At 39.5% G+C, this 27,382-nt stretch overlaps 1 protein-coding gene across 1 annotated transcript in view; it reads right to left on the bottom strand.

The window, feature by feature from the left end:
* Positions 1-27,382, bottom strand: part of LOC140408846 (mediator of RNA polymerase II transcription subunit 13-like) — a 325,611-nt gene that overhangs the window by 84,431 nt on the left and 213,798 nt on the right. Inside the window, exons 5-8 of the mRNA XM_072496607.1 lie at positions 20,055-20,200; positions 18,731-18,922; positions 15,870-16,055; positions 3,594-3,753 (exon numbers count right to left, since the gene is read on the bottom strand). Coding sequence (XP_072352708.1) covers positions 3,594-3,753; positions 15,870-16,055; positions 18,731-18,922; positions 20,055-20,200 — 684 coding nt within the window. The remainder of the gene's footprint in view (positions 1-3,593; positions 3,754-15,869; positions 16,056-18,730; positions 18,923-20,054; positions 20,201-27,382) is intronic.

Here is a 27,382-nt window from a genome sequence, read left to right on the forward strand (position 1 = left end):
AGCCAAAGGCTCAGCAATCTCCTCCCTAGCTTCCCAGAGAATCCTAGGATAAATCCCATCCGGCCTAGGGGATTTATCTATTTGCACACTTTCCAGAATTGCTAACACCTCCTCATGAACCTCAAGCCCTTCTAGTCAAGTAGCCTAAATCTCAGTATTCTCCTCGACAACATTGTCTTTTTCCTGTGCGAATACTGACGAAAAATATCAATTTAGCACCTCTCCTATCTCCTCGGACTCCAAGCACAACTTCCCACTACTGTTTCATAGATTATCATAGAATTTACAGTGCAGAAGGAGGCCATTCGGCCAATCAAGTCTGCACCGGCTCTTGGAAAGAGCATCCTACCCAAGGTCAACACCGCCACCCTATCCCCATAACCCAGTAACCCCACCCAACACTAAGGGCAATTTTGGACACTAAGGGCAATTTATCATGGCCAATCCACCTAACCAGCACATCTTTGGACTGTGGGAGGAAACCGGAGGAAACCCACGCACACACGGGGAGGATGTGCAGACTCCGCACAGACAGTGACCCAAGCTGGAATCGAACCTGGGACCCTGGAGCTGTGAAGCAATTGTGCTATCCACAAGGCTACCGTGCTGTTCTTGACTGCCCCTACTCTTACTCTAGTCATTCGTTTATTCCTGATATATCTATAGAAAGCTTTAGGGTTATCCTTGATTCCTGCCTGCCAAAGACATCTCATGTCCCCTCCTGGCTCTTCTTAGCTCTCTCTTTAGGTCCTTCCTAGCTAACTTGTAACTCGAGCGCCCGAACTGAACCTTCATGTCTCATCTTTACATAAGCCTCCTTCTTCCTCTTGACAAGTGTTTCGATGTCACTAGCTTTCGGAGCGCTGCTCCTTCCTCAGGTGAATGAAGAGGTATGCTCCAGAAACATATATAAATATATATATATATATATATATATATATATATATATATAGACAGATTCAAAGATGCCAGACAATGCTTGGAATGCGAGCATTAGCAGGTGATTAAATCTTTACAGATCCAGAGATGGGGTAACCCCAGGTTAAAGAAGTGTGAATTGTGTCAAGCCAGGACAGTTGGAAGGATTTCGCAGGCCAGACGGTGGGGGATGAATGTAATGCGACATGAATCCCAGGTCCCGGTTGAGGCCGCACGCGTGTGCGGAACTTGGCTATAAGCTTCTGCTTGGCGATTCTGCGTTGTTGTGCGTCCTGAAGGCTGCCTTGGAGAACGGTTGCCCGGAGAACAGAGGCTGAATGCCCTTGACTGCTGAAGTGTTCCCCGACTGGAAGGGAACATTCCTGCCTGGTGATTGTCTGCCTGGTGATGAGTAACCCATGGTTCCCTTGCTTGACCACTTCCTCCCTGCCTGACAGGTACATACTTATCAAGGACACGCAGTAGCTGTTCCTTGAACAAGCTCCACTTGTTCCTTGAACAGTACTTGTTCCTTGAACAAGCTCCACATTTCCATTGTGCCCATCCCCTGCAGTTTTCCTCTCCATCCGATGCATCCCAAGTCTTGCCTCATCGCATGATAATTGCCTTTCCCCCAGATATAACTCTTGCACTGCGGTATATACCTATCCCTTTCCATCACTACAGTAAACTTAATCAAATTGTGGTCACTATCACCAAAGTGCTCACCTACCTCCAAATCTAACACCTGTCCTGGTTCATCACCCAGTACCAGATCCAATATGGCCTCACCTCTCGTTGGCCTATCTACATACTGCGTCAGGAAACCCTCCTGCACACATTGGACAAAAACGGGCCCATCTAAAGTACTCGAACTACAGTGTTTCCAGTCAATATTTGGAAAGTTAAAGTCCCCCATAACAACTACCCTGTTGCTTTCGCTCCTATCCAGAATCATCTTTGCAAAACTTTCCTCTACATCTCTGTAACTTTTCGGAGGCCTATAGAAAACCCCTAACAGGGTGACCTCTCCTTTCCTGTTTCTAACCTCAGCTCATACTACCTCAGTAGACGAGTCCTCATCAAACGTCCTTTCTGCCACTGTAATACTGTCCTTGACTAACAATGCCACCCCATCCCCTCTTTTACTACCTTCCCTGAGCTTACTGAAATATCTAAACCCCGGCACCTGCAACAACCATTCCTGTCCCTGCTTTATCCATGTCTCTGAAATGGCCACAACATCGAAGTCCCAGTTACCAACCCATGTCGCAAGTTCCCCCACCTTATTGCGGATGCTCCTGGCATTGAAGAAGACACGCTTTAAACCAACTTCCTGCCTGCCGGTACACTCCTGCAACTTTGAAACCTTACTCATGACCTCACTACTCTCAACCTCCTGTATACTGGAGCTACAATTCAGGTTCCCAAAGCCCCTGTTGAACTAGTTTAAACCCTCCCGAAGAGCATTGGCAAATTTCCCTCCCAGGATATTGGTACCCCTCTGGTCCAGGTGTAGACCATCCCGTTTGTAGAGGCCTCATCGACCCCAGAATGAGCCCCAATTATCCAGAAATCTGAAACCCTCCCTCCTGCACCATCCCTGTAGCCACGTGTTCAACTCCTCTCTCTCCCTATTCCTCGTCTCGCTATCATGTGGCACAGGTAACAACCCAGAGATAATAACTTTGTTTGTCCTAGATCTAAGTTTCCATCCTAACTCCCTGAATTCCTGCCTTCCTGTGCACAATTAATCAGTTGTTACAATGAATCAGTCACAAGTAAATTTGGAAAGAAATTCAGTTTCCATATCTGAATTCTTATCTTTAGAATACTCTGAAGCCATATTTGGAATGACTGATATTATTTGAAAAGATGTATGACCGATTTAAACCAGTTTGTCAAATTTGGGATTTTATCAAAACCCAAGATTTCACCTAAGAAACAAAAAAAAAAAATGTGAAGCAAATTATAAAGAATTAACAAAGAATTCACCAAAGATCGGCCAGATGAAAACAACCTCCTTTTTAGTCGGCCAAATATCTGCAAAGCACAGAACCACACCATCAAGCCCAAGAGCTGCCAAACCCATTGATGTAGGTGCACAGGTAGTTTCTATTTGTCTAATATACAGTCTTGATAAAAGGGCAGACTCTACTTGCCCAAGCCCAAGTTGGTTAAATGCAGGTCAGCAGCGCAAAAACTTAAGAGTTACCAAATATGTGCCACCTGTACCCCCTCCACTCAACGCATCCGACATGCCATGTTTTGCAGTAACTGCCCACCACTGGCCGGCTGCAGGACCTCAAGCAGCGTGTTTCCCCAATGTTCACCCGCCCCCCCCCTCCCAAACATGGCAGGGGTCACCAACAGGAATGGCTGGTGAATTTGGAGACTGACTTGGGGCAAGAGTGACTACAGGAAACTTGTGCATAAGGCAATTTGTGTGTGGAAATGCATTCAAATTGAGTGATTGATGGATGATCGTAAAATAGGCAATCGTGTTGTATTAGGCATTCAACTCAATAACACTAAATTCAACAATCTTTTAAGTCACCTATTTGATGTGCATCCTGATTGCACAAGTATCTGAGTGCAGATACAGAGAAAATTCCACCTACCAGTGGGATTGTGAGTACAACTAACATTCTACCATTCTGTCACATCATACTTACTTCAGTTGCGTTTTGTTCAAATTGCATTCTTTCCAGACTTTCTGAACCATCTGGTTGGTTATTTTCTGAGGAATTTTACCAGAATGTTTTGGGCTTGATGCATTTACAACTCCTTCTTGTCCACTCACATGACTGATGACAGTCTGTGCAATCCCATCACCTGCATTCAGAAAAATAATGTATAGTGACAACATCCAAAATGCAATCCCGGAGATTGACTTCAGATAATCTTTAGCAGTTATCTTATATCGGCTCAACCATAAAACATGTCACAGCCCAACACGAGATAAATAAATATTTCCCTGAATGGAAACAAATAAATCTAAAAATAAACAAGTAGTAGAATTTGTTGACCTTCTCCGATTGCTGTTAAAATATATTTTGCTTTCAACACTCAGCAAATTTTCAATCAAGAAACTTCTTAAACCCAAGGACATGGACATGCAGCTTCTTTAATGGAATAAAATTTTTCATTTCTCCCAACATACTGTCACAAATATCAGGAATTTGAGTCAGCCATGCTGGTTAACGGTAGCAGTCGTAACATAGTTCTGGAGATAGATACACTCACAACAAAATACTTCAGCTATCTGGGTAATTAAATTGTGATAATTTTACATGTTCAACATTTACCATCCCCTAAAATAAACAGTCACTCACCATGGCAGCAAACAAATTACATATTGCAGAGAAGCAGGGGTCAGAAATTGGAAAATCAATTTTCTTGATAGTCAATGTGGTAGTTGGAAAGAGCATTAGATCTCTGGCTTTTCAATAAATCATGCTCATGCAAAAAGACAATGAAAGACCTCTGTTTGTTATTAAAGATTATCGCCTGCAACTTTTTACTGGACCATTTAGTACTGGACCACCTTGTTTACATTGTATATAAAATGTGTGTCCAGAATATGAAGGTAGAATGTACTTCTCTTTCTTACTTAGTGTCGTCATACACTTTGAACAATTGCCTCTCAAGTTCAAATGATAACAACAATATTCTCTTGAACTAGAATTTTTATAGAGGATTATATTCTGATAAATTCTGCCGATAATCAACTTTGCTTAGAACCTCAAAAAAAAATATCCCAAATTTTGCTGACAGAGGCAAGTGACAGTGTTTGCCACTGACCTAGAAATGTGGGCAGCTTACTTGGCATGTACAGATCTTTATGGTATGAGTTTCACCTTCCACAAAATGAATTTAATTCTGCCACCAGCTATCACAGTCACTGGTATCCACTAGTAGCGATCAGATAGAGCAGCCAAGCGCAGACAGCAAACCAGGAAATTATGAGCCGCTTTTATCATTCATATCATTTTACAAAAAGTGAAAGATTCAGACATATGTGGGTTTAAGGTAGAAAATTACTTTAAACTTCACAATATATACTGAAAAATTATCACATTTTAATAATGGAAATGGAGGACAATTGGGTTTTCGGGGCCATAGAGGATGGTCAGCAGTAATGATGACTTAGTACCCATTGAAAACCCAGTTAAACTTCATTCAACAATATGCAAGTTTTTTCCCCCCAAAGGGTTTTACACTGAGACTAATAGTGGAACTTCATGCCAAATCAGTGACTTCTAATATATTTCCACCTGCATGGATTTCAATGGTGCATCCTGCAAAAGAGCAATCGCTCAGAGCAACTTCTGGATTTCCATGTTTAATTGCACATGTGCTTTTAGTAGAAGTTACTGTCAATTTCACAGAGTAATGACAGTGAACCTTTGACAGTTTCACCAGCATCGTTATAACTGGAAAATCTGGATCTTCACCTACTGCCAGAAATACTACAGCATAACAATTGGTAGAAAAAATGGGCAAGTATTTTGAAACCAAAACAGAAAAATGAAAAGCAACGCTGGTGCAGTGTCTATTTCATATTTTGACCAGTTTGGCCAATGTATATTAGTCTGCGTCACAACATATCACACCATTTTATAAATTATTTAACCACTAACTGTGCAACGGTCAGTTACAATGATATTCATGGTGGTTAAGCATTCTGAAAATAAAGAGCAGTCCATAAAAATAGATAATTTAGAATAACCATACGATTCAATAGCCTGGAGTTTGCATTCAGAAATTAAGAAAGGGGTTATCTATTGTTTTTATGCAAAAATAATTTCAGTCATGAAAAAAAAAAAGTGTTCATCAAAAAATGTATACTGCGCTTGTAATAATCCATTATTACAATTTGGGAGAGGTTTCTTTCTTTCTAAAGAGAACTTTAGTTCTGCCTAAACAACACTTGTAAAGTTCAAGTGTTGCACTGAATTTCTTCATAGATTGAATTACATGGCAGGCTAATTTTCCATGAATGAGTGGTACACTTAAGAGCTTTAACCACTTGATTAATTTTGGATAACCTGAATGAGCATTCTATTCAACAAGTCGGCCTTCAGAACTTTAGTGTCCTCGAGAACTTTCCTTGCGCTGATTGTTAACGTTTAGAGCGATGTGTTTGCTTCATAATGAATGAAGTGAATCATGAATGCACAACTAAATGATTTTGGAGTGGGCATTTCTAGCAACCCCCACCCCCCAACAAGAGAAACTAGGCATCCATCATTTAACAAAAATAACCTTTCACTCTACATTTTGAATCAAATCAGAATAATGCCATAAGTATTCCCAATCTGTTGTGTGTTCTGGAAAGGAGTTTGATTAGTCTTAATTTAGTTCCTAGAGGCCATGGTGCCATACCAAAAAGGATGGCAATGCATCGAACTACTTAGTCAGGGAGTGTCAAAGTTTCAGGTGACAAATGGAGATATTCACAATTTTTCTCAGCAGCCGATCAGATTGCTGAAGCTGAATAGAGATTGCTTCTGTCTGCATTTAGTAATAACATACCTAATGGGAGGAAGCTTGATATCAATAAAAGGATTCCTCAGCACGGACATAGAGAAAATTAATTCCAGCTTTTAAAAAAACACTATGTCCCATCAAAAGTCTGCTTTGATAAATTACCTGACGTGGGATTTCAATTTTTCCGAAATACAACATTTATCAGTGAATTAGTCAGGAACATAAAAGAGGAAGCAATTCCACAACACTACAAAAGGTGTTACGATTCAATCTATAGAACTGTGCTATGAACACAAATTTAAAATTTCCTTGTGTTTTGGGACAAAACAAAAAAGGAAGCACATCTTGCTATCCTGTACAAGCCTTTTTTTATGATGTCATAACATTTAATTGCTGACTAAATGCAGTTTTGCATTGATACAATTATCACATTTATGGAACATGACCCCACTTGTAAGTTTAATGGTAAAATTAAATACCATTCTTCCTATGAGCAAATACCAAGAATGTACTTTAGGTGAAGAAAGAAAGAAAAGGCAAGTCAAACATCATCTACCTAAATTAGACACAAAAAAAAGAATAAAAATAAATTGTTATTGCCAAATAGGATCATTAGGGGGAGCTAAACATGCAGAATTAGATTGACCAAGCTTGGCACAGTCAGCCAAAAATCCGAAGGTTCATACAAGTCACTGCCATTTTTCGTACTTTTTGTTCCACTATAAACATTACAGTACAAATTTTTTTTAAAACTAATACATTGTATACATCCAAGATATTCTTTTTTTTTTATAAAAGAAAAAGCTAATTAAAGCCGCGTGTCCAATGGGGAATTTGTTTTTTCAAGGTTGAGGACAAGCTGTTTAATAGATATTTTTCGAAATGCGGCTAAAGAATAAAACAAAATCTATAAATAAGTAGTTACATTAAAAGTGGAAATAAAAAAGCTGCATCAGGAAACTTAACCATTATAAACTTAAAAAAGAACATTCTGTGAACAGCTCCTGTGGCTATTTTCTACAATGCCTGTATCCTAATACCGTAAGGCCATATTTGGCACGCGTAGTCATCGGCACAGTAAATAATCCACATGAATATCCAAAGATGTTTGTGGTTTAGTAGAAGTATTTTTTTTAAAAACAATAAACATTTTAATAAATACGGTACGTATAGATCCAAATGTTATATCAGTTTTATTGTTGGATAGGTTTGAAGCCTGAAACAATTTAACAAGTTACAGAATGGTTTGAAATTCATATTGGACTTGAAGTGCCACCATTATTTGTTAAATACACTTTTACTCAATTTTGAACAAAATCATTGCTATAAATTGTGCACAATGTAACATGTTCAAAACAGTTTACATTTTGAATGTTGCAAACGAAACCAAAGATATACATGGAACTGAAATGTAAATTATCAGAGTTTCAGATTAAAATATGGCTGGATGTATTTCACACCTCAACACCAATGCAGTCACATTCAACTACACCTAGTTATTATTATATTATTGTATGGTAATACAATTGCATGATACACAGTTTGCTACCATATACCAAAGGAACAGCTCAAAATGGTGAAGAAAAAACGAAACAAGAAAGAAAATGCAAAACAGCAATGGCACTCCTTTTTTGAGTCAGGATATAAAGAACTTTCCGGGCATGGGGATCAAATAAATTAATATTAAAATCTTGTCACTGACCTAAATGTTTCTGACGGTTCAATGTACTTGGCTAAAAGGTGTTCCCAATTTGCAAACACGTTACTTGGATAGATGAATAAATGCTATGATAGAAACAGATGGGCATTCGCATCCATCAAGCATTTCCAGATGTAAACTCTTTGTACAGATAACATGCAAGCCAACACATTTTTATAGAAAAGCTACTTTCAAGTAAATCCCCAAATTCAATAGCCTGCTTTCAGACGAGTGGCGTTTACAAAACAATTGGTTCTTCTACTTGAGGCTCAAAAGTACCATAGAAATCAGTTCATAGGAAACAAGTTCCATCCTCTTTCAGCTACCAGGTCAGAATGGAAGGAAACAGAAAAAGTGAAGGAGTAAATGTAGCAGAATAAATTTTGTTTCAATGTGTTACAAATGCCACGGTCTTGACTGGAGAGAGAATCTATTCAATAGTTAAAAAAAAAAGGCAGGAGAATGGAAGGGAAAAATAAGATGCATTTGTATTTAGAAATAGGACAAATGGCAACTTGGTTTCTCAGTTTGAATCATAGAATCCCTACAGTGTAGAAAGAGGCCACTTGGCCAATCGAGTCTGCACCGACCCTCTGAAAAAGAGTACTCCACCAAGCCCACTTCCCCACCCTATTCCTATAACCCTTTAACCCCTGGATGCTGAGGGACGATTTGGCATGGTCAATCCACCCAACCTGCACATCTTTGGACTGGGGGAGGAAACCAGAGCACCTGGAGGGAACCCACGCAGACACGGGAAGTGCAAACTCCACACTGTGGACATGCCCAAAGTGTATGGGAGATCAATAATTTGCCAACGATGTCTAGGATTGAATTCAGACTGATCCTTTATGCACAGTACCAGAAATACCAGCAGATCATAGAACATTACAGCGCAGTACAGGCCTTTCGGCCTTCAATGTTGCGCCGACTGTGAAACCACTCGAAGGCCCATATACACTATTCCCTTATCGTCCATATGTCTATCCAATGACCATTTGAATGCCCTTCGTGTTGGCGAGTCCACTACTGTTGCAAGCAGGGCATTCCACGTCCTTACTCCTCTCTGAGTAAAGAACCTACCTCTGACATCTGTCTTATATCTATCTCCCCTCAATTTAAAGCTATGTCCCCTCGTGCTCGACATCACCATCCGAGTAAAAAGGCTCTCACTGTCCACCCTATCCAATCCTCTGATCGTCTTGTATGCCTCAATTAAGTCACCTCTTAACCTTCTCTCTAACGAAAACAGCCTCAAGTCCCTCAGCCTTTCCTCATAAGAACTTCCCTCCATACCAGGCAACATTCTGGTAAATCTCCTTTGCACCATTTCCAATGCTTCCACATCCTTCCTATAATGCGGCGACCAGAATTGCACGCAATACTCCAAATGCGGCCGCACCAGAGTGTTGTATAGCTGCAACATAACCTCATGGCTCCTAAACTCAATCCCTCTACCAATAAAAGCCAACACACCGTACGCCTTCTTAACAACCCTCTCAACTTGTGTAGCAACTTTCGGGGATCTATGTACATAGACACCGAGATCTCTCTGCTCATCCACACTGCCAAGAATCTTACCATTAGCCCAGTACTCTGTCTTCCTGTTATTCCTTCCAAAATGAATCACCTCACACTTTTCTGCATTAAACTCCATTTGCCACCTCTCAGCCCAGCGCTACAGCTTATCTATGTCCCTCTGTAACTTGTAACATCCTTCCGCACTATCCACAACTCCACCGACTTTAGTGTCATCTGCAGATTTAGTCACCCATCCTTCTACGCCCTCCTCCAGGTCATTTATAAAAATGACAAAAAGCACTGGCCCCAAAACAGATGCTTGTGGTCCACCACTAGTAACTGGACTCCAGTTTGAACATTTCCCATTAACCACCACCTTTGTCTTCTTCCAGCTAGCCAATTTTTGATCCAAACTGCTAAATCACCCTGAATCCCATGCCTCTGTATTTTCTGCAGTAGCCTACTGTGGGGAACCTTATCAAATGCTTTACTGAAATCCATATACACCACATCAACTGCTTTACCCTCATCTACCTGTTTGGTCACCTTCTCAAAGAACTCAATAAGGTTTGTGAGGCACGCCCTATCCTTCACAAAACTGTGTTGACTATCTCTAATCAAATTATTCCTTTCCAGATGATTATACATCCAATCTCTTATAAACCTTTCCAAGATTTTGCCCACAACAGAAGTAAGGCTCACTGCTCTATAGCTACCGGGGTTGTCTCTACTTCCCTTCTTGAACATGGGGACAACATTTGCTATCCTCCAGTCTTCTGGAACTATTCCTGTAGACAAAGATGACTTAAAAATCAAATGTGAGGATTATAGTTTTAACAGATGCAGGATGCAGCTTCTCAATTGATTTCCAGATGTTCAAATAGTTAATTATAGTATACAACAGGTAATTTTCTCCAGAGAAACCTTTGCTAAGTTGCAGATTGTTTTTACATTTCGATGACATCTATTGATTTAACAAGGTAGGAATTGGCACCTCATTACTCAGTATATTAAGAGTTAGTGGATGCAGTTGCATACATTGAAAAGTGAGCATAGTAGCAGTACTCCAGCCTGAAGCAGAAAGTTGGCCCAAGCCCAACTCCACAAACTTGGCTCCACAGCCTTGAGCACATATAGGTTGGCACACCCTCAGCAATGCCGACTGGAGATGTCATCTTTCAGATCACATGAAACATCAAATCAAGGCCATCTCGGTCCGCTCAGGTTGAAATAGCCCTCCTATTGAAGTACATATCCAATTCTATTTTGAAAGTTACAAACAAATTTGCTTCTCCCACCTTTTCAGGTCATGATTCCGGATGATAATTCATGCAGATCAGCTATTAGAAGTCTGAACAAATTTAATGGCTTGAACATATTTGTGTCACTGTACTCATGGTGGGTTGTTTCAAAATCTAACATGAAAACATTTAAAATCAGCTCAAACTTAAAACTTGTACTTATATAGTGCCTTTCACATAGTAAAACGTCATGAAATGCTTCACAAAACATTATAAAACCAATTTGGCACTAAGTCACATTGGGTGATATTCGGACAGATGATCAAAAGCCGAGTCAAGAGGTATGTTTTTTTAAGGATTAGCTGAAAGGTGAAAAGAGAGAAAGAGAGGCAGATAGGTTTTGGGAGAAATTCCAGAGATTAGGGCCTTGGCAACTGAAGGCGTGGCCACCAATGGTGGAACAATTAAATTGAGGAGTGCTTTAGAAATCAGAATTGGAGCAATGCAGATATACTGAAGGGTTGAGGTTGTACGAAATTAGGTTACAGAGATGGGGATTGAGGAGACCATGGAGCAATCTGAAAAAGAGGGTGACAATTTTAAAATGAAAGCTTTCCTTGATCGGGAGCCAATGTAGATTAACAAAGTTGATGAATTAAGACAAGGTCATCTAAACTCTGCTGTCTGTAAATTCATGACGGATAGAAAGTGAGAGCCCAGGAGTGTTGGAAAAGTCAAGTCCAGAAATAACAAAAGCATGGATAAGAGTTTCAGCTGGCTAGGTGAGACAGCAGTGGAGTCAGGCCATGATATGCAAAGTGTGAATTGGCAATCTCAGTGATGGCACCTCTGTGGAAGCTCAACTTGGCCAAAACTGTCTGGTTCAGTCTCACAGAACTGCTCATAAGGGATGCAGTCAGGGAAGGAAAGTGAAGATAATGAATGGTTTCAGTCTTAACAATATTTAATTGGAGAAAATTCCTGCTTACCCATGACGATGTCGAATAGGCAGACTGCCACCTCAAGTGACATTTGAGAGACATCATCAACCTACATTTGGAAATTGACATGTCTTTGGGTAATGTTGCTGAGGGGCAGCAATGATAAACAGGGAGGGATGAGTTCCAAGGATAGATCCTTCAAGGATACCAGCAATAATGATGTGGGAGCAGGAAAGGAAACCATTGCAGATGATTGTCTGCCATCACTGGATAGCTAAGAATAGTACCAGGCAAGTGAAGTCCTATCCAGCTGGATGAGAATGGAGGAGATTGTGGAAGAGGCCAGCATGGGCAACCATGTCAAAGACTGCTGGCAGACAGAGAAAGACAAGTAGTGATAGTTTTGTCAGAGAGAAGAGATGGACTCAAGGAGATGATTAAAACGTACAAAATTCTTTGAGGGGTTAGACAGGGCTGGAAGGGGTTTCCATGCATCAGAGTGTGTAGAACCAAGGGGGCATAGTTGCAGAATAAGGGGATGCCCACTTAAGACAGCTTTGCGAAACAATGTCTTCTCTCAAAGAGTGGTGAACCTTTGGAATTCTTTACCCCAGGAAGCTGTGGAGGCAGAGTCCTTGAACATTTTCAAGGCTGACATTGATAGGTTCATAAAATCAGGGTTAAATTAAGGGTTACAGAGATGAGACAGAACTTACTGAGTGTTAGATCAGCTATGATCTTATTAAATGGCAGAGTCGGCTCAAAAGGCTGAATGGCCTACTCCTGATCTTAATTCTTATGGTCTTATGGAATCTGACACTGAATGCAATTTATGAATCTGATGTTATGGGCCAGGGTTTAGAGTACTCCAAAGTGTATCATGGAGTTTACCTGACCCACAATTTTTAATAGGTTGTGGTATGGGGAGCACACGGCCCACTCTACAGGTATAGTTCAGCAGAAATGGAAAAGTATTTTTTAAAGCAAAACAATATTTATTCTATGAACTCACGTTAACCTTTTTAAAACATAGTGAACATCTTAGCAACCACTAATTCAAATACAACCTCCAAGGAATACAACACGAAGTCATCTATAAGCTTTCATTTTAACATCCATAAGACTTAAAACACCTTTCAACAGAAGCACATTGGGTTTACATATTTATATGCACACCCATTTATAAACACCCATTTCTTAAAGGTACTCTCACATGACACTGATAAGAGCTATTTTGGGACTGTCAACAACCAATCCCCATAGCCATCAATGCCATATTATGAGAATGAAGCTGGAGGACATCCTCCTACCCCCAACAAATGAGCAGTTAATGTTGACTTAGGAATACCTTGTATTCATTTAAATTGTCCTCCATACCCCAACCTTCTTGCCAAAATCAAGTTCTTCTGATCCTTCCAAAAGTACAAAGTGTGATGAAGTGCCCAACCTTTTTAGAGCAGTGGGTTAGATCAATGCCCTACACTATGGGTAAATCTGGACAGTAAAATCAGAATCATAATTGAAGAGGATGTGAAACTTCCAACCTATCTTCCACTTTGTTAAGTCATAGCATATGTAATTTCCTTCACTTCCATCTGAATCATCTCCTTTTCATCCTGTCCTCCAACTCCTTGACATTAAAGTCCATCTCTCTTCCTTCACACCTTCGCCCATCTCTTTTCGATTCCGCTCTGTCCTTTTATTTTATTTCACTTCTTCGTCGACATCCATCTGTTTTGCCATTTTGCTCACTCAACTAATAATAATAATCTTTATCGTCACAAGTAGTGTTACATTAACACTGCAATGAAGTTACTATGAAATGCCCCGAGTCACCGCATTCCGGCACCTGTGCAGGTACAAAGATGGAAAATTCAGAATGTCCAATTCACTTAACAGCACTTCTTTTGGGACTTGTGGGAGGAAACCGGAGCACCCGGAGGAAACCCACGCATACACAGGGAGATCATGCAGACTCCGTGGAATGACCCAAGCCTGGAATCGAACCCAGGGCCCTGGCGCTGTGAAGCAACACTGCTACCCACTGTGTTACCGTGCTGCCCTAGTTTTCTCTCTTCATCATTTCCATCTCTCTTGCTCTTCCCTCTCCCACAAATAGCAATCTGAGGTCTAGTACAGTGATTGGTGCATGCTTCCTGTTGCCAGCAAAGCTATTCCATCCCTTAAAAGTTTAGGCTGTCCAACTTGGAGGAGTAAGGCAGGTCTTGGGTGCAGTATGTGAGGTTCAATATGGTACACTCCAGGTGACAGTACAGCAGATAGCTGGAATTTCAAGTAAAAGGGAATTGTATTTGCATAGAACTGGCAATGACCAGTTAATTGCTTAAATCTTATGACGTTAAATTAGTGACATAGATGCAAGACAACAAAAAAAATCTATTTTATTCACAGGAACCTATTAACTGATGCCCTAGCCAGACATAAAATGATGCAATATGGTCTATGATATTGGTTTGTCAGTCGTTTCTGTCAGCTGGTTTTCCAGAGATGTGTGCTTTTCATTAATAGTAGTTGCCAGTGGCTCTGGGCAAGGAGTGGAAGGGATCAGATAAATGTCCTCGGATATTTCTTCAGATTTTAATGGTATCAAGGGGAGAAAGCGGGAATATGGTTTGAGATCAAGAATCAGCCACGATCATATTGAATGGTGGGGTTGGCTCGAAGGGTCGAATGGTCTACTCTTGCTCATTTTATGATTTTTTTTTCTTTCAGTAAAGAGCAAAGGCGAAATTGGGAAACAGGCCACATTCAGCCAAGAATCTGGATACTTTTGACGGAAGCTCAGCTCTTCAACTCATAACAGTGTTAAGTATATTCGCATATATCCCACTGTAAAAAAAGTTGGTCTTACCGCAGTTCATCAAGCATTACACTTCTTGATTGCTCTTACAGTGGACCTAAACTGCTCTATTCACGTTGTGTTTTTTTAATGTTAACAAGTGAAAATGCCTCAGTTGAGGCAAGGGTCATAAAATAAAACTGGGATACTTGCTGCTCTGTACTCTTTAGTGCTGCATGAGGTGGTACCTTTACTAACAGATATTTAGGGCAGTCAGTATCATAAAGTCAAATTTTACTTCACTTGGACTGCCTGCCTCAACTGGTGCAAACCTCAACTGTCTAACATAGGTCAGTCAATAGCTACATTCACATGTTGTCTTTGTGGGTATCTGATGGCTTGGTTGACAAAAATATACCCAGCAGCTTTGAAATTGAATCTTTAACGGACAAACAGTATCATGATAACTATCGGTTGCTCCTCCCAAATCCCAGACTAATTGGTGCTATCAACAGGAAAACACAAAGCCATTATGATGATTTAGATTCTCGGCACATCAATGCAAATGCTATAATACTGTTCAAGGTTAAGTTTACCATTTCAAACTGCTTGCAAGAAAGAATTGTCTGCTCTCAGGGTTCTGCATATGTTGAAACTTTTGCACCACATAGCCCAAAGATACTTCCCTTCCCTTCCCACAAGTTTTAGTCCAAAGGAGAACAAGCTCAGCAATGAATGGTTTCTCTAGACCAGCATACAATTAAAACACATTCCAGGTGCATGTGCACCAATACAAAATTAAGTATTGGAGCAAGGCCTATAATTGCAGTAAACATGGTTCAAATGGAGAAATAAATTATAGATTGAATATGTTCAGACATTCAAAATATAATATAATGGGCAGGATAACAGGCAATACCATCGGGAAAAAATAGTACATATATGAATGGAATAAAAAATTGTAAAGAGAGCAGTGGAAAAATGATAAAATAAATGAAAACACATTTAGTAGCATTCCAGGTAGGCATCTTAAAAAACAGTATTCGTCACTAAAGGTAACCAGTGAAATTGGAAGCAAGACTTTTTAGGTAGCCTGATGCTAGAACTCAACAGATATTTAAAATACATGTATCTATTGATCCAATAGTTAATGTTAAATTTTATCAGTAATTGTATTACAAATTAAAAATGGTCAGAACAGATCATAAAAGTTAGATACATCATAAACCTCCATTAACAACTTGTGGTAAACATACCTATTATGGTCTGCTCAGGTGAAGTGGGTGGTGTGAGTGGCAATCCACAACTTAAGGTGTCTTTCACACTTCCTGGTCCTTGTGTTGGATTTGTATGGCCTCCTGCATTAGCAGCATTTGAAATTACAGGGATATCTCCCTGAGGAATCAACACAAAAGCTGACGGGTATACCATTCTTACTCCACCTAGAGAAATGCAAAAACAATGTTTTCAAAACCCACGGAAGCACTAAAACGAATCACGAGGAGGTCACAACAAAACTTCATCTCGCCTGTCCAATATATCAAGTTTATTTTTTTTATTTTTTTTTATGTCCTCCTCTTAGAACATAGAACATACAGTGCAGAAGGAGGCCATTCGGCCCATCGAGTCTGCACTGATCCACTTAAGCCCTCACTTCCACCCTATCCCCATAACCCAATAACCCCTCCTAACCTTTTTGGTCACTAAGGACAATTTATCATGGCCAATCCACCTAACCTGCAAGTCTTTGGACTGTGGGAGGAATCCGGAGCAAATCCACGCAGACACGGGGAGAACGTGCAGACTCCGCACAGACAGTGACCCAGCGGGGAATCAAACCTGGGACCCTGGCGCTGTGAAGCCACAGTGCTATTCACTTGTGCTACCGTGTCTTCTTTCCAAAAGGTAAGATACTACCAGTTCTCAAAATAAATCAGCCGCATCAGATTAAAGATTTTATACATTAGCTGATTATTTCAAATTTTGAAACAATTATCCAAATATAAGCCCAGTTCCATAAATATTTGATCTACCTGCAAGTGATATTCTTATTTATCATGTATGAAGTATTTTTTTTTAAAATTTAGAGTACCCAATTATTTTGTTTTCCAATTAAGGAGCAATTTAGCCTGGCCAATTTACCTAACCTGCACATCTTTGGGTTATGGGGGTGAAACCCATGCAGACACTGGGAGAATGTGCAAACTTCACACGGACAGTGACCCAGGGCCGGGATTCGCACCTCGGTCCTCCGCGCCGTAAGTTGCAGTGCTAACTACTGTGCCACATGCTGCCCTTTTATGGGTGAAGTATGTCCAAAGACTGGGTATTACAGCTGAGTGGTACTGTACATTATATAATACCAGCGAGAACAATTGGTAATTTTTCCAGTCCAAGTCATAAGCGCGGCAAAATGCACGGTATTGGAGGTTTTATCACCTTCACTAACATGTTTTCAAGTACCACCTCCATACATCATGCTTAAAAACAGTGACAACTATGGACACAAGCAGAAGCTGTTTGCGAATACAGAAGCGACAAAGAAAAGATTTCATCAGATCAAACAAGTCAATCATTCTAACAATGACTGATTAAATACAGAACGATACTCAAAAATGCATTTTCATCTGTGAATTTAACCACCACTTACTGGTGAATCTATTTGGTTTCCCAACATTCATAAGCAGATGCAAGATTTGTGTAATCACTACAAGGCAAAATCATGTTCCCAATTTTATCCTGACGGAAGACCTGGAACTACCCGACAGGACATCAGGTACTTTCTCTACAAGGAGACAGCAAGGTACCCCAGGGCCCCGAGAGACACACTACTTGAGGAACTAATAAACACGGAGAGTAAGGGGGGTGGGGGCTTGGGAACATCTATGGACATTTACTGGATTGGGCAAGAATATCACTGGACGAAGCCAGATGAAAATGGAACGACAAACTGGGGGCAGAAGTGGGTTGGGGACTCTGGAGCAAAGCACTGAGTAGGGCCAAGTCCACCTCCATCCGAGCTAGGCTAAGCCACATGCAGTTTAAAGTGGTACTTTAAACCACTCACCTAACCAGAACCCGAATGAACAGGTGGGGGATAAATGTGAATGGCACCAGGGAGGCCTGGCCAACCACGTCCACATGTTCTAGGCCTGACCCACACTCGTTGGGTTCTGGAGCCTACTTCAAGGCAAGTCCAAGGTTGTGAGGGCGAGGGTGGAGCCGTGTCGAGAGTGGCAGTCTTCGGGTATCGGACCAGCCAGAACTACATATGGGGAAGAGGGCCGACGCCCTGGCTTTTGCGTCCTTAATCGCATGCTGGAGAAACCTGCTCAGCTGGTGATCAGCAGCTCCACCCACAGCTGTAGACTGGCTGGCAGACCTGTCAGAATTTCTCCACCTGGAGAAGATTAAATACACCATCCGAGGGTCGGACAAGGGCTTCCACAAAGCGTGGGGTCCATTCATAAGCCTGTTCCAAAACCTGTTCAAGGCCAATAGCGACTAGGAAGAGGGAGGAGGAATGGAAGAAAACAAGTAAAAGCACACACAGAGTAAGAGTAGAGGGGGAAGGGGGAGGAGGAGAGTAGGGAACCCAAGAGAGTCACAGAATGTAAGGGGAGAAAAGGAAGGGGGCAAGGGTTCCCCCCCCCCTCCCCTCCCCCCCAACGCAGGGACAACAACTAAAAACCGCAACAGAAAGGAGCGGAGCATAGTATGTGACACCCAGGGCAGAAGTCAGAACGGGGGGGGGGAGAGAAACTAGACTACCAACAAGGGGGAAGAGAGGGGGCAGACAAAGGAACACATGTAAAAATCTCTGTAAATAAGAAGCAACTTTATATGTAATTAGTAGGTGCATCACAGCTTGAGCTGTTACTCTGTAAAAACTGAAAAATACCAATAAAAAAATGTTTTTTTTTTTTTAAATCAGAATTTTCTTTTGTATATAAAAATATGCTGATTAAAAACTAAAAATGGTTGTAGGTCAATAATGCCTATAACTTAGAACACCACTCAAATAAATGGCGATAATGATGTTACACAATCTCTTAATTACACATATGGTTAATTATTTTTTAACACCACTGCTTTAGAAACACTACTTCACACTCACCTACAATAACCTCAACTGCTACAGGGAAGTCATCATCACAATCCATCTCTTCTTCCTCTTTTGTTTCTTTCTTCTTCAATACCATGGGATAGAAGTATTGCCACTCTTCAATTAATTTCCTTGTAGCTGGATCAGACATCTTGTATGTCTGGCCAGTAAGCGTGCCATTCAGTCCAAATGGACTAATGATAACTGCAAACAAATAGATTATATTTTGAATTTTCTTTCAGGTGTACAATAATTGCTTTGTTGTTGATGCCTAACATAGCAAATCATTTCTAAGAATCATGAACTAATGCTAAAAATGGCCCAAAAGAGTGATGTAGATTTTAAAATTTCAAATAAAATTGACATGGATAGATTTGGATATGCAATTGTGCACGTTAGGAGGCATTCCAAAAAGTCAGATTTCCAAAACTAGCACTGAATTGGTTTCATGCGGTTACCTGCATTAAATCTGGATTCAGCGCTAATGCCAAGTACATGTGTCTTTCCAGCACACCACAGATGCAACATTACACATGACTAATTTTCATTTACCCTTTAAAACACAAATGTCTTTAACTCATATCCTTGTCAGCCTATATCTCAGGCAGAGTACGACGGTTCACAACCTCAACAACCTATCCGACCCTGAATAAGCCTCCAAACGCATATTTGCTCCGTTGCAAAGACTACCTATTACTCCTTCAGCAACATTTCGGAAGCATTCATCCAATCTTGTGCCACCTCAGTCATCTCCTGGCCAACTTACACCATGAGCTTATGGAAAACTATTGCTGCATCCTATCCTGTAACATTGGTTCCTGGTCTCTCGACAGTTCAAAGTTAACCTATTGGTGAACTTTCCCTCAGCTTCAAGCTCTAACATTTCCTCCTTAAAATGTTCCACTGCCTGCTCTTCCTTCTGGCCCTCCTTAAACCTACCAGTTTTACAAGTTTTTTTGCCATCCTTCCAATCATCTCTAGACTTGGTGTTCTACTTTAAACAAAGACTTTGAAGCGCTCAGGAAAATCTTTCTAAATTAAATGCAATATAAATGTATCTATCTTATTAAAATTTCACAAGTTTTCTACTCTACCTAACTTTAGTCGCTTTGAATTTTAAAAAGGGGGAAATAAGCATGCTTCCAACGAGTAAGATTTGACATTTGAAAAATATTAAACACGCAACTGCTGAGTTATCAGTTTAAGTTTCTATATCATTCCAATAAAAAATCAACAATGGTTGACAATAAAGTGGAAGTTTCTATAAAATACAGTCAGCAACAAACAGTACTTCAGATTGACTTAAGTGGTTATAAAAAATATTTCAATAATTAACCTTGGAAAGGTGTGGCTGACAAGAGTGCCATGTTGATGTGCTCTTCGTTGACAAGGTACACAGGTTGGTGTTGGGCAATTTCAACACTTGTGCAGACATTGCTCTCTCCATGCAGAAAGAAGGTGAAGGAACAGGAAAGGTGCTCACTGTGAAAGATCAGAAAAAGTTGATTGTATGAATTATCACTGTTCAAAAACATTTTTTCCTTGGAGACAAAACATAGGAACAGAGGATCAGGAGTAGGACTTCCAGTCCAAAGAGCCCACTATCGTGCACTATCCCCGTATCCCTTGATGTTATTAATATCCAGAAAATCTATTGAATTCTGTCTTGAACATGCTCAATGATCAGCTTCTACAGCCCTCTGGGTAAAGAATTCCAAAGATTCGCCACCCTCGGAGTGAAGAAATTCCTCCACATCTCAGTTTTAAGTGCCCTGCCCTTTAACACATGGTATAGTAATCGCAAAACATAACATAATGGTTAATAGAAAAAGAAACACTGGACATTGGTAGAACATGGCAGTTTCCTAGCCAATACCATGAAAGGGAGGGAAGGTGGTGAAAAATGTGGTTTAAAATGTGCAGTATTCCGAGAACAGTAAATGAGATGGGAATTAATTGATATAAATATTGTCTATGATCCAGAAAGAGTAATGAGTTATGGGCAAAAATCCAGGTCTGGTTCATGTTTTTTTATTCAGATGTAATTGGCCTTAAAATGCAAATACAAATACAGAACATGAGGAAAATCTAAAAAATTGTTCACCATTCGGTGAGTGGGATTTTTTTGTGAATATTTCTAAAATAATCTTTCAATCATTAAACATTGTTTCTTCAGTTGTGGCCAAAAGGAAAATAAAACCAAAAAATAAGCACTACACCCTTTGTGAAGTAAGGAAGTAATCAACAGGGATGATAAAAAATTGGAGACCACAATTGATGATCATAAAAGTTTAATTTGCACCCATCTTATGATTATTTGTAGAAAATATTCTCTTTTCCATGTAATACATTAACTTTAATTTAATTACATTAACTTATCTTCAAAAATGGCAAATCATAAACAAAGTTCCTATCATTTACACTGAATAAAACTATGAATTTGACCAGTAACGCCAGTTCTAGTAAGGTTGAAACAAACCCACAGCAGGATCCAACCTAACTGATATAATTTAATTTTTAATTACTGCTCATATACACCATCAGCAGTAATACACTAATTCCACTTGGATGATGATACTACATCACACTGTTTGTGACTTAGTTTACGATCCCTGATATATCATAATTTTTATAATTTCTATCTCAAGTTCAAACTCAATTTCAATTTTAAACAAAGTCAGTAAAGTTTCTAATTTTTGCAGTGCAGATTCAGACAAATCAATTCAATGTTTGAAGTTCTGTGAACAGAAATTGTTCATCATGTTTAGCATTATTTATAAAGATGTATTGGGGCAGGTAAAAGTAAAAGTTAGCAACAATTACAAGAGCTTTAAAAAAGCTAAAATTATGATTTGATTGCTCACAATTCCTGTGCAAGAACATCTAACGGTATTGTAAAATCTACTCCAGACTTTTGAAGCTGGGCCTAACCATTTCTGATGCAAACCACTGCCCTTTTTGGCAAAATACATTTCATGAAATCATAGAATCCCTAAAGTGCAGGAGACCAATTAGGTCATCGAGTCTGCACTGACCCTCTGAAAGAGAATGTTATCTAGGTCCATTCCCCCACCCTATCCATTTGGATACTGAGGGGCAATTTAGCATGGCCAATCCACCGAACCTGCACATCTTTGGACTGTGGGAGGAAATCGTAGCACCCAGAGGAAACCCAACGCAGACATGGGGAGAATGTACAAACTCCACAGTCACCCAAGGTCGGAATTGAACCTGGATCTCTGGCGCTGTGAGGTAGTAATGTACCACCATGTGGCCCTTCAACAGTTTAAAAATGCAATAATCCACTTAAAAAGATCAGGTTTGTGCATGAGTTTTATCCATTATGAACTGTATCCAATTTATTCAAGGGCTGCAAGAAATCAGCTGCAGCATTAACTGCAACATGCAAAGAAAGCTAGTATACTACATTGGGATTTTGTTTTTAAATCCACACACAAATGTACTTGTTAAATTATGACTTTCAAGAGAACAGAAACTTAAAATTCGAGCATCAAGGTAAGCTGTGTTAAATGGAACCCAATAGCTGATTCTGTAAGTTTTACTGTCTAAAACGGCCAACTTAGACATCTTTTTAAATCTCCAAAGTTATTTTACAGCTGTGCCTGGAACTCAAATGTCTATGTTTGTAAAGCTCCTGTTCATCAAATCTGGCAAAAAATCAAACAGCATAACTGCATAAAATGTTTAGAACAGATGCCAATTTGTCCAGTTCAAGCGACAGATTTCTTACAGTCCTCTGAATTTGGGATTCAAGGTCTTGTCTGTTGTAAAGTAACTCTTGTCTGTTTAAGTGACTGTTTTCTTTGTCCATGCCAACATGGGCTGAAAATATTTAGATTTGTGAATAATAAAACTAAATTGGAAGCACCCAAAACAAATTCTAACCATAAACAATTTTATTTCAGAACTGTACTGTAGGAGTGCAAAGTTGCATTTCATAACATGAAGACTTCGTGGCCAAAGTAATCAATATCATTTTTGCCTGTACAACTTGATGGATGAAAAGAAAAATTGGCATAACATTTAAGGAATTTCTCTGGAAACAAATCAACAAGGGTGAAGGAAGGCAGCACAGTGGCAAGCACTGCAGCCTCACAGTGCTGAGGTCCCAGGTTCGATTCCGGCTCTGGGTCACGGTCAGTGTAGAGTTTGCACATTCTCTCCATGTTTGCGTGGGTTTCGTTCCCACAACCCAAAGATGTGCAGGATAGGTGGATTGGCCATGCTAAATTGCCCCTTAAGTGGAAAAAATGAATTGGGTACTCTAAATTTATTTTAAAAAACAAGGTGAAGGAAGACAAAATGAATTTCCTTAGTTTCATGCAAAACTCTATCCCAACCCCTGCCATTTCAAAAATGATTAAAATAAGCATACCTGTGTCAACTATTTATGGTACATTCAGTCCAAAATTCTTTAGACTTATTCCTCTAAGTGGACTGAAACCACATTAAAGACCATTTAGATACAGTACTTATTTTAAAATACTTCCAGCATTTGTATTTCAACATATTGCGCATCGAACATTTAAATTTGAAAGTAATGTTTTACAAAACGCCATACACAAAGATTGTATTATATGGACAGTATATTGTTAGTTGCAGCGGTGTGAAATTTCTTAATGAAACTAATGCTGTTTGGTAAACCTTGAACATTGCCGAAAAAAAGAGACATGCTGTCAAAGCTTTTCATCTTGCATTTAACAGGATAGCTTGCAAGAGTTTTTCAATGGTAATGGGAGAACAGCAATGTATACTGCATGGGAAGAGGGTGCCTCTGGTTGGCAAGTAGACTGATTGGTTGAAGCATTGTACTCTATTCTCATGTATTGCTGTTCTCCCGTTACTGTTGGATTTTGCAAGCTATCCTGATGAGTGCAAGACAAAAAGCTTTGTTAGCATGTCTCTTTTTTCAGCAACATGCATCTGAAGTTATTTACCTTTCAGAGTCGATAATCCCAGCTCTGGATCAATATAACTACATAGCAACACAATGCAAATTCAAAATCGGATTAAAAATAATTAAGTAAAACCACAATTTTTGGTTCCTCTATATCTAGACCAATTTCTAATGTACCGCACATTAGCAAAATTGCTTTGTTGCCATTACTTCATAATGACAGGTCAGTATTACAATTGTTCTCCCATCAGTCTCTAACTACATCAGAAAGTAAGCATTTTGAAAATGTAACACATTCCAACATTCATGAATCTGTAGTTCCAACATTCATGAATCTGTAGTACAATGTTCTAACTTCTTCTAAACACTTACACCTATATTTAATTTTCAAAAACTGGTACATTTGAATGGAAATAGACTGATTTATACATTTATTCCAATAATTTCACTAAGCAGCTTTTCTTTTCCCTCTTGATCAACTTTAAATGATTTTCAAAGTGGGAGATACTTTAAGATATTTCATCATGGTCTGCACATAAACTGCACGATGACCTTGCACCAATGTTGAAGGCATTGCTCCAAACATACTCTCAATTTTCAAAAAAATGCACCTGAAAAGTTACCATTGCTCCATTATTCCCCCCCACACAGGAGCTATAGTCTGTCACTGCCATTTCTACTTCCTCTAAAACTTTCTTTGGTGCTTTACTTCTCAGTAGAATTCCCCTTTGTCTTGCTCCACCATCCTTTTGCATTTAATCTCTTCTGTCCTTCACCCTAAAGCAGACCTTAGCTTTTGTTCTTTCCCTTCCTCTGTACTTACTTCAAACCTGTTAACACGCCTTACTTTTTCCAATTGTGATGAAAGGTTACTGACCAGAAACATTAACTCTGTTTCTCTCCCCACAGTGCTTCATAACCTGAGTATATCCAGTATCTCTTGTTTTATTTCATTCGAGAAACAATTGCTGTGCGTGAGAGAATATTGCCTACAATTTAGGTTTCTAAGTACATTTACACTTTCACCCCTATTGTCCTGAATTTCAATTAATCGCCCTGGGTTTTCTCATCTCACTTGGCACCCAGTCAGTTCATCCAACCCTAAAACAAATAAAAGAACCAGAAATATAGAGTTTGATTCTTGGAAAATTGTTCCAAACAGAATACTAATATTAAGCTCCAATCTTATTTAGTTCCGATAGGCCAAACGGTCTCCAATGTTATACTGTCTATGATTTTTCATTTTTTTGATCTATGCTAAACCTGAGACCAAAATATGTAAATTGTAATTTCAGAAATCAGTAATTTTATCCTTTTCAAGAAGGAACAAATAAATCTTAAAATATGCATAAGCAAAATCTACTACACTAATTAAAACAACTCTGCCTCAAATCTAAGTAATAGTCCAGTCTCCCAACACCAAGACCGGCGGGTAATTACTTTAAAGCATGAAATGCCCCCTAGAACATAGAAGAACAGTAAAACAGTGAACATGAGCTCAACATATTTTAGTGTGCATCCTGTGAGAAGCTTCACAAATGGTTTATTAAGCAATGAAATGAAACTGGGAGGTATATTGATTTCACATGAAACCATTTTGCTTTTCTTAAATTACTGACTATATTTAAAAATCCCAAAACAAATCTAATAAATGCCAAGGTGGTTTGTTCTTTAATGTCCAATTTAAGAGTTCTTTACATTCTCTTAAAATCTACTTAATTCATAAACATTCACATAATCATATTGATTTAGAAAACATTTGAAATGGATCAAGTTCAATTTTATTTTCTTCATAACCTGATCACATTCATACTACCAGGCAAGAGAAAAAAGGAAAATATCTTAACAGAACGTTGGCTACACCATTCCTCAGAACTATATGCTCAAATTCCTTTATGACTGGCTTGAAATTAATTTTCATATTTTGGGGTTTAAAACAGGTGAAATTAATCATCTTTGGAGTATGCGTCAGTCTATAGAAAACAAGTCAGAGACGTTTTGGGTACAGCAATAGAACAAATAACGTAAAGCCGTGAAATATGGAAAGAGGTTCAACTTATCACATTTGGAATCATAGAATCATGGAATCAGTGCAGGAGGACGACATTTGGTGTATCGAGTCTGCACCGACCCCCCGAAAGAGCACCTTACTGAGGCCCACTCCCCACCCTATCCCCATAACTGTTGGAAACTAAGGGGCAATTTAAGCATGGTCAATCCACCTCACCTGCATACCTTTGGACTGTGGGAGAAAACCAGAGCACCCAGAGGAAAGACACGCAGACACGGGGAGAACGTGCAAACTCTACAGTCACCCAAGGCTGGAATTGAATCCGGGTCCCTGGCGCTATGAGACAGCAGTGCAAACCACTTCAAGTCACCAATTACTTATATCCTGTATACAGTGAGCATTTAAACATCATCTGTTCACTATGTATTTGTAGCATGCTGATAGTAACGTTACACAGAAACTCGCCTTTCATATATTGAAAATAAATCTGCTGCTTTTCGAATTTTGTGTAAAAAGGACAGATGTCCCACAATTTATTATTAAGGTTTATGATCACTTCCAATTAAATCAACTAATTCCAATGAGCAAATTACTTAATAGCTAATTTCATATTTCTTGCCTTGATGTATTTACTGATTACTCCTTAAGAATCATAAAAATTACAACCCCTATTGATGCTCTCCTCTTTAAGCAACTCTCCTTATACTTGGATTTTTTTCCTTTTCAGATACTGCCCAAATTCCTTTCAAACGATGCATCTCTACATCAATGGTCACTTGCAGGGTAAACAGCCTACACTCTTGGAAATCCTTGACTGATAAACATTCCTCAAATTTCCCCTCGATTCCGGCTGCTCATCCAGTTCATGCCCATTTATTACCAATCACAAACTTTTGCAAAAGTCTCTACTAGCCCTCTATGCCAACATATAAAGAAGCAGAAGTTAATTATCTTTTGCTTGTATTATTAGCCCCACAGAATGACCTTGAAACTTCAATAGAGTGTGCGCCATAACTTGCTGTTTCTCCACTTCAAAGATTTTCCATTTAGAATGATGATTATCATTGTTCCTTCCCAAAATATAATTTCAACTTTTAGCATTGAACTACATCTATCACCTACCAGCCCAGTAAACTAAACTATATATCCTCTAATCTTTCTCAGTTTATAACACCCCTTAAATTGACAGCAAGAATCTTCAGAGAGTCGTGAACATCGCCCAGTCCATCACATGAACTCGCTCCCATCCATTGACTATCTACAGCTCCCGCTGCCTTGGGAAAGCTGGCAGCATAATCAAAGACCCCTCCCACCCGGCTTACTCATTCTTCCAACTTCTTCCATCGGGCAGGAGATACAAAAGGCTGAGAACACATACGAACAGATTCAAAAATAGCTTCTTCCCCGCTGTCACCAGACTCCTAAATGACCCTCTTATGGACTGAACAGATTGTTACTACACTCCTGTATGCTTCACCCGATGCCAGTGTCTATGTATTTACATTGTGTACCTTGTGTTGGCTTATTACGTATTTTCTTTTCATGTATTAAATGATTTGTTTGAGCTGCATGTAGAACAATACTTTTCACTGTACCTCGGTACACGTGACCATAAACAAATCCAATGCAATCCAATGCCAGCTGTTCCCTTAACATCACCAATGGTGGCTGTTCCTTCAACTTCCTTGGTATTCCTGGAATACTTCCAGTCCTTTATCTTTTTTCCAATCAAGCA

This window comes from Scyliorhinus torazame, chromosome 1, assembly GCF_047496885.1.
Source record: "Scyliorhinus torazame isolate Kashiwa2021f chromosome 1, sScyTor2.1, whole genome shotgun sequence".
NCBI classification, from domain to species: Eukaryota; Metazoa; Chordata; class Chondrichthyes; order Carcharhiniformes; family Scyliorhinidae; genus Scyliorhinus; species Scyliorhinus torazame.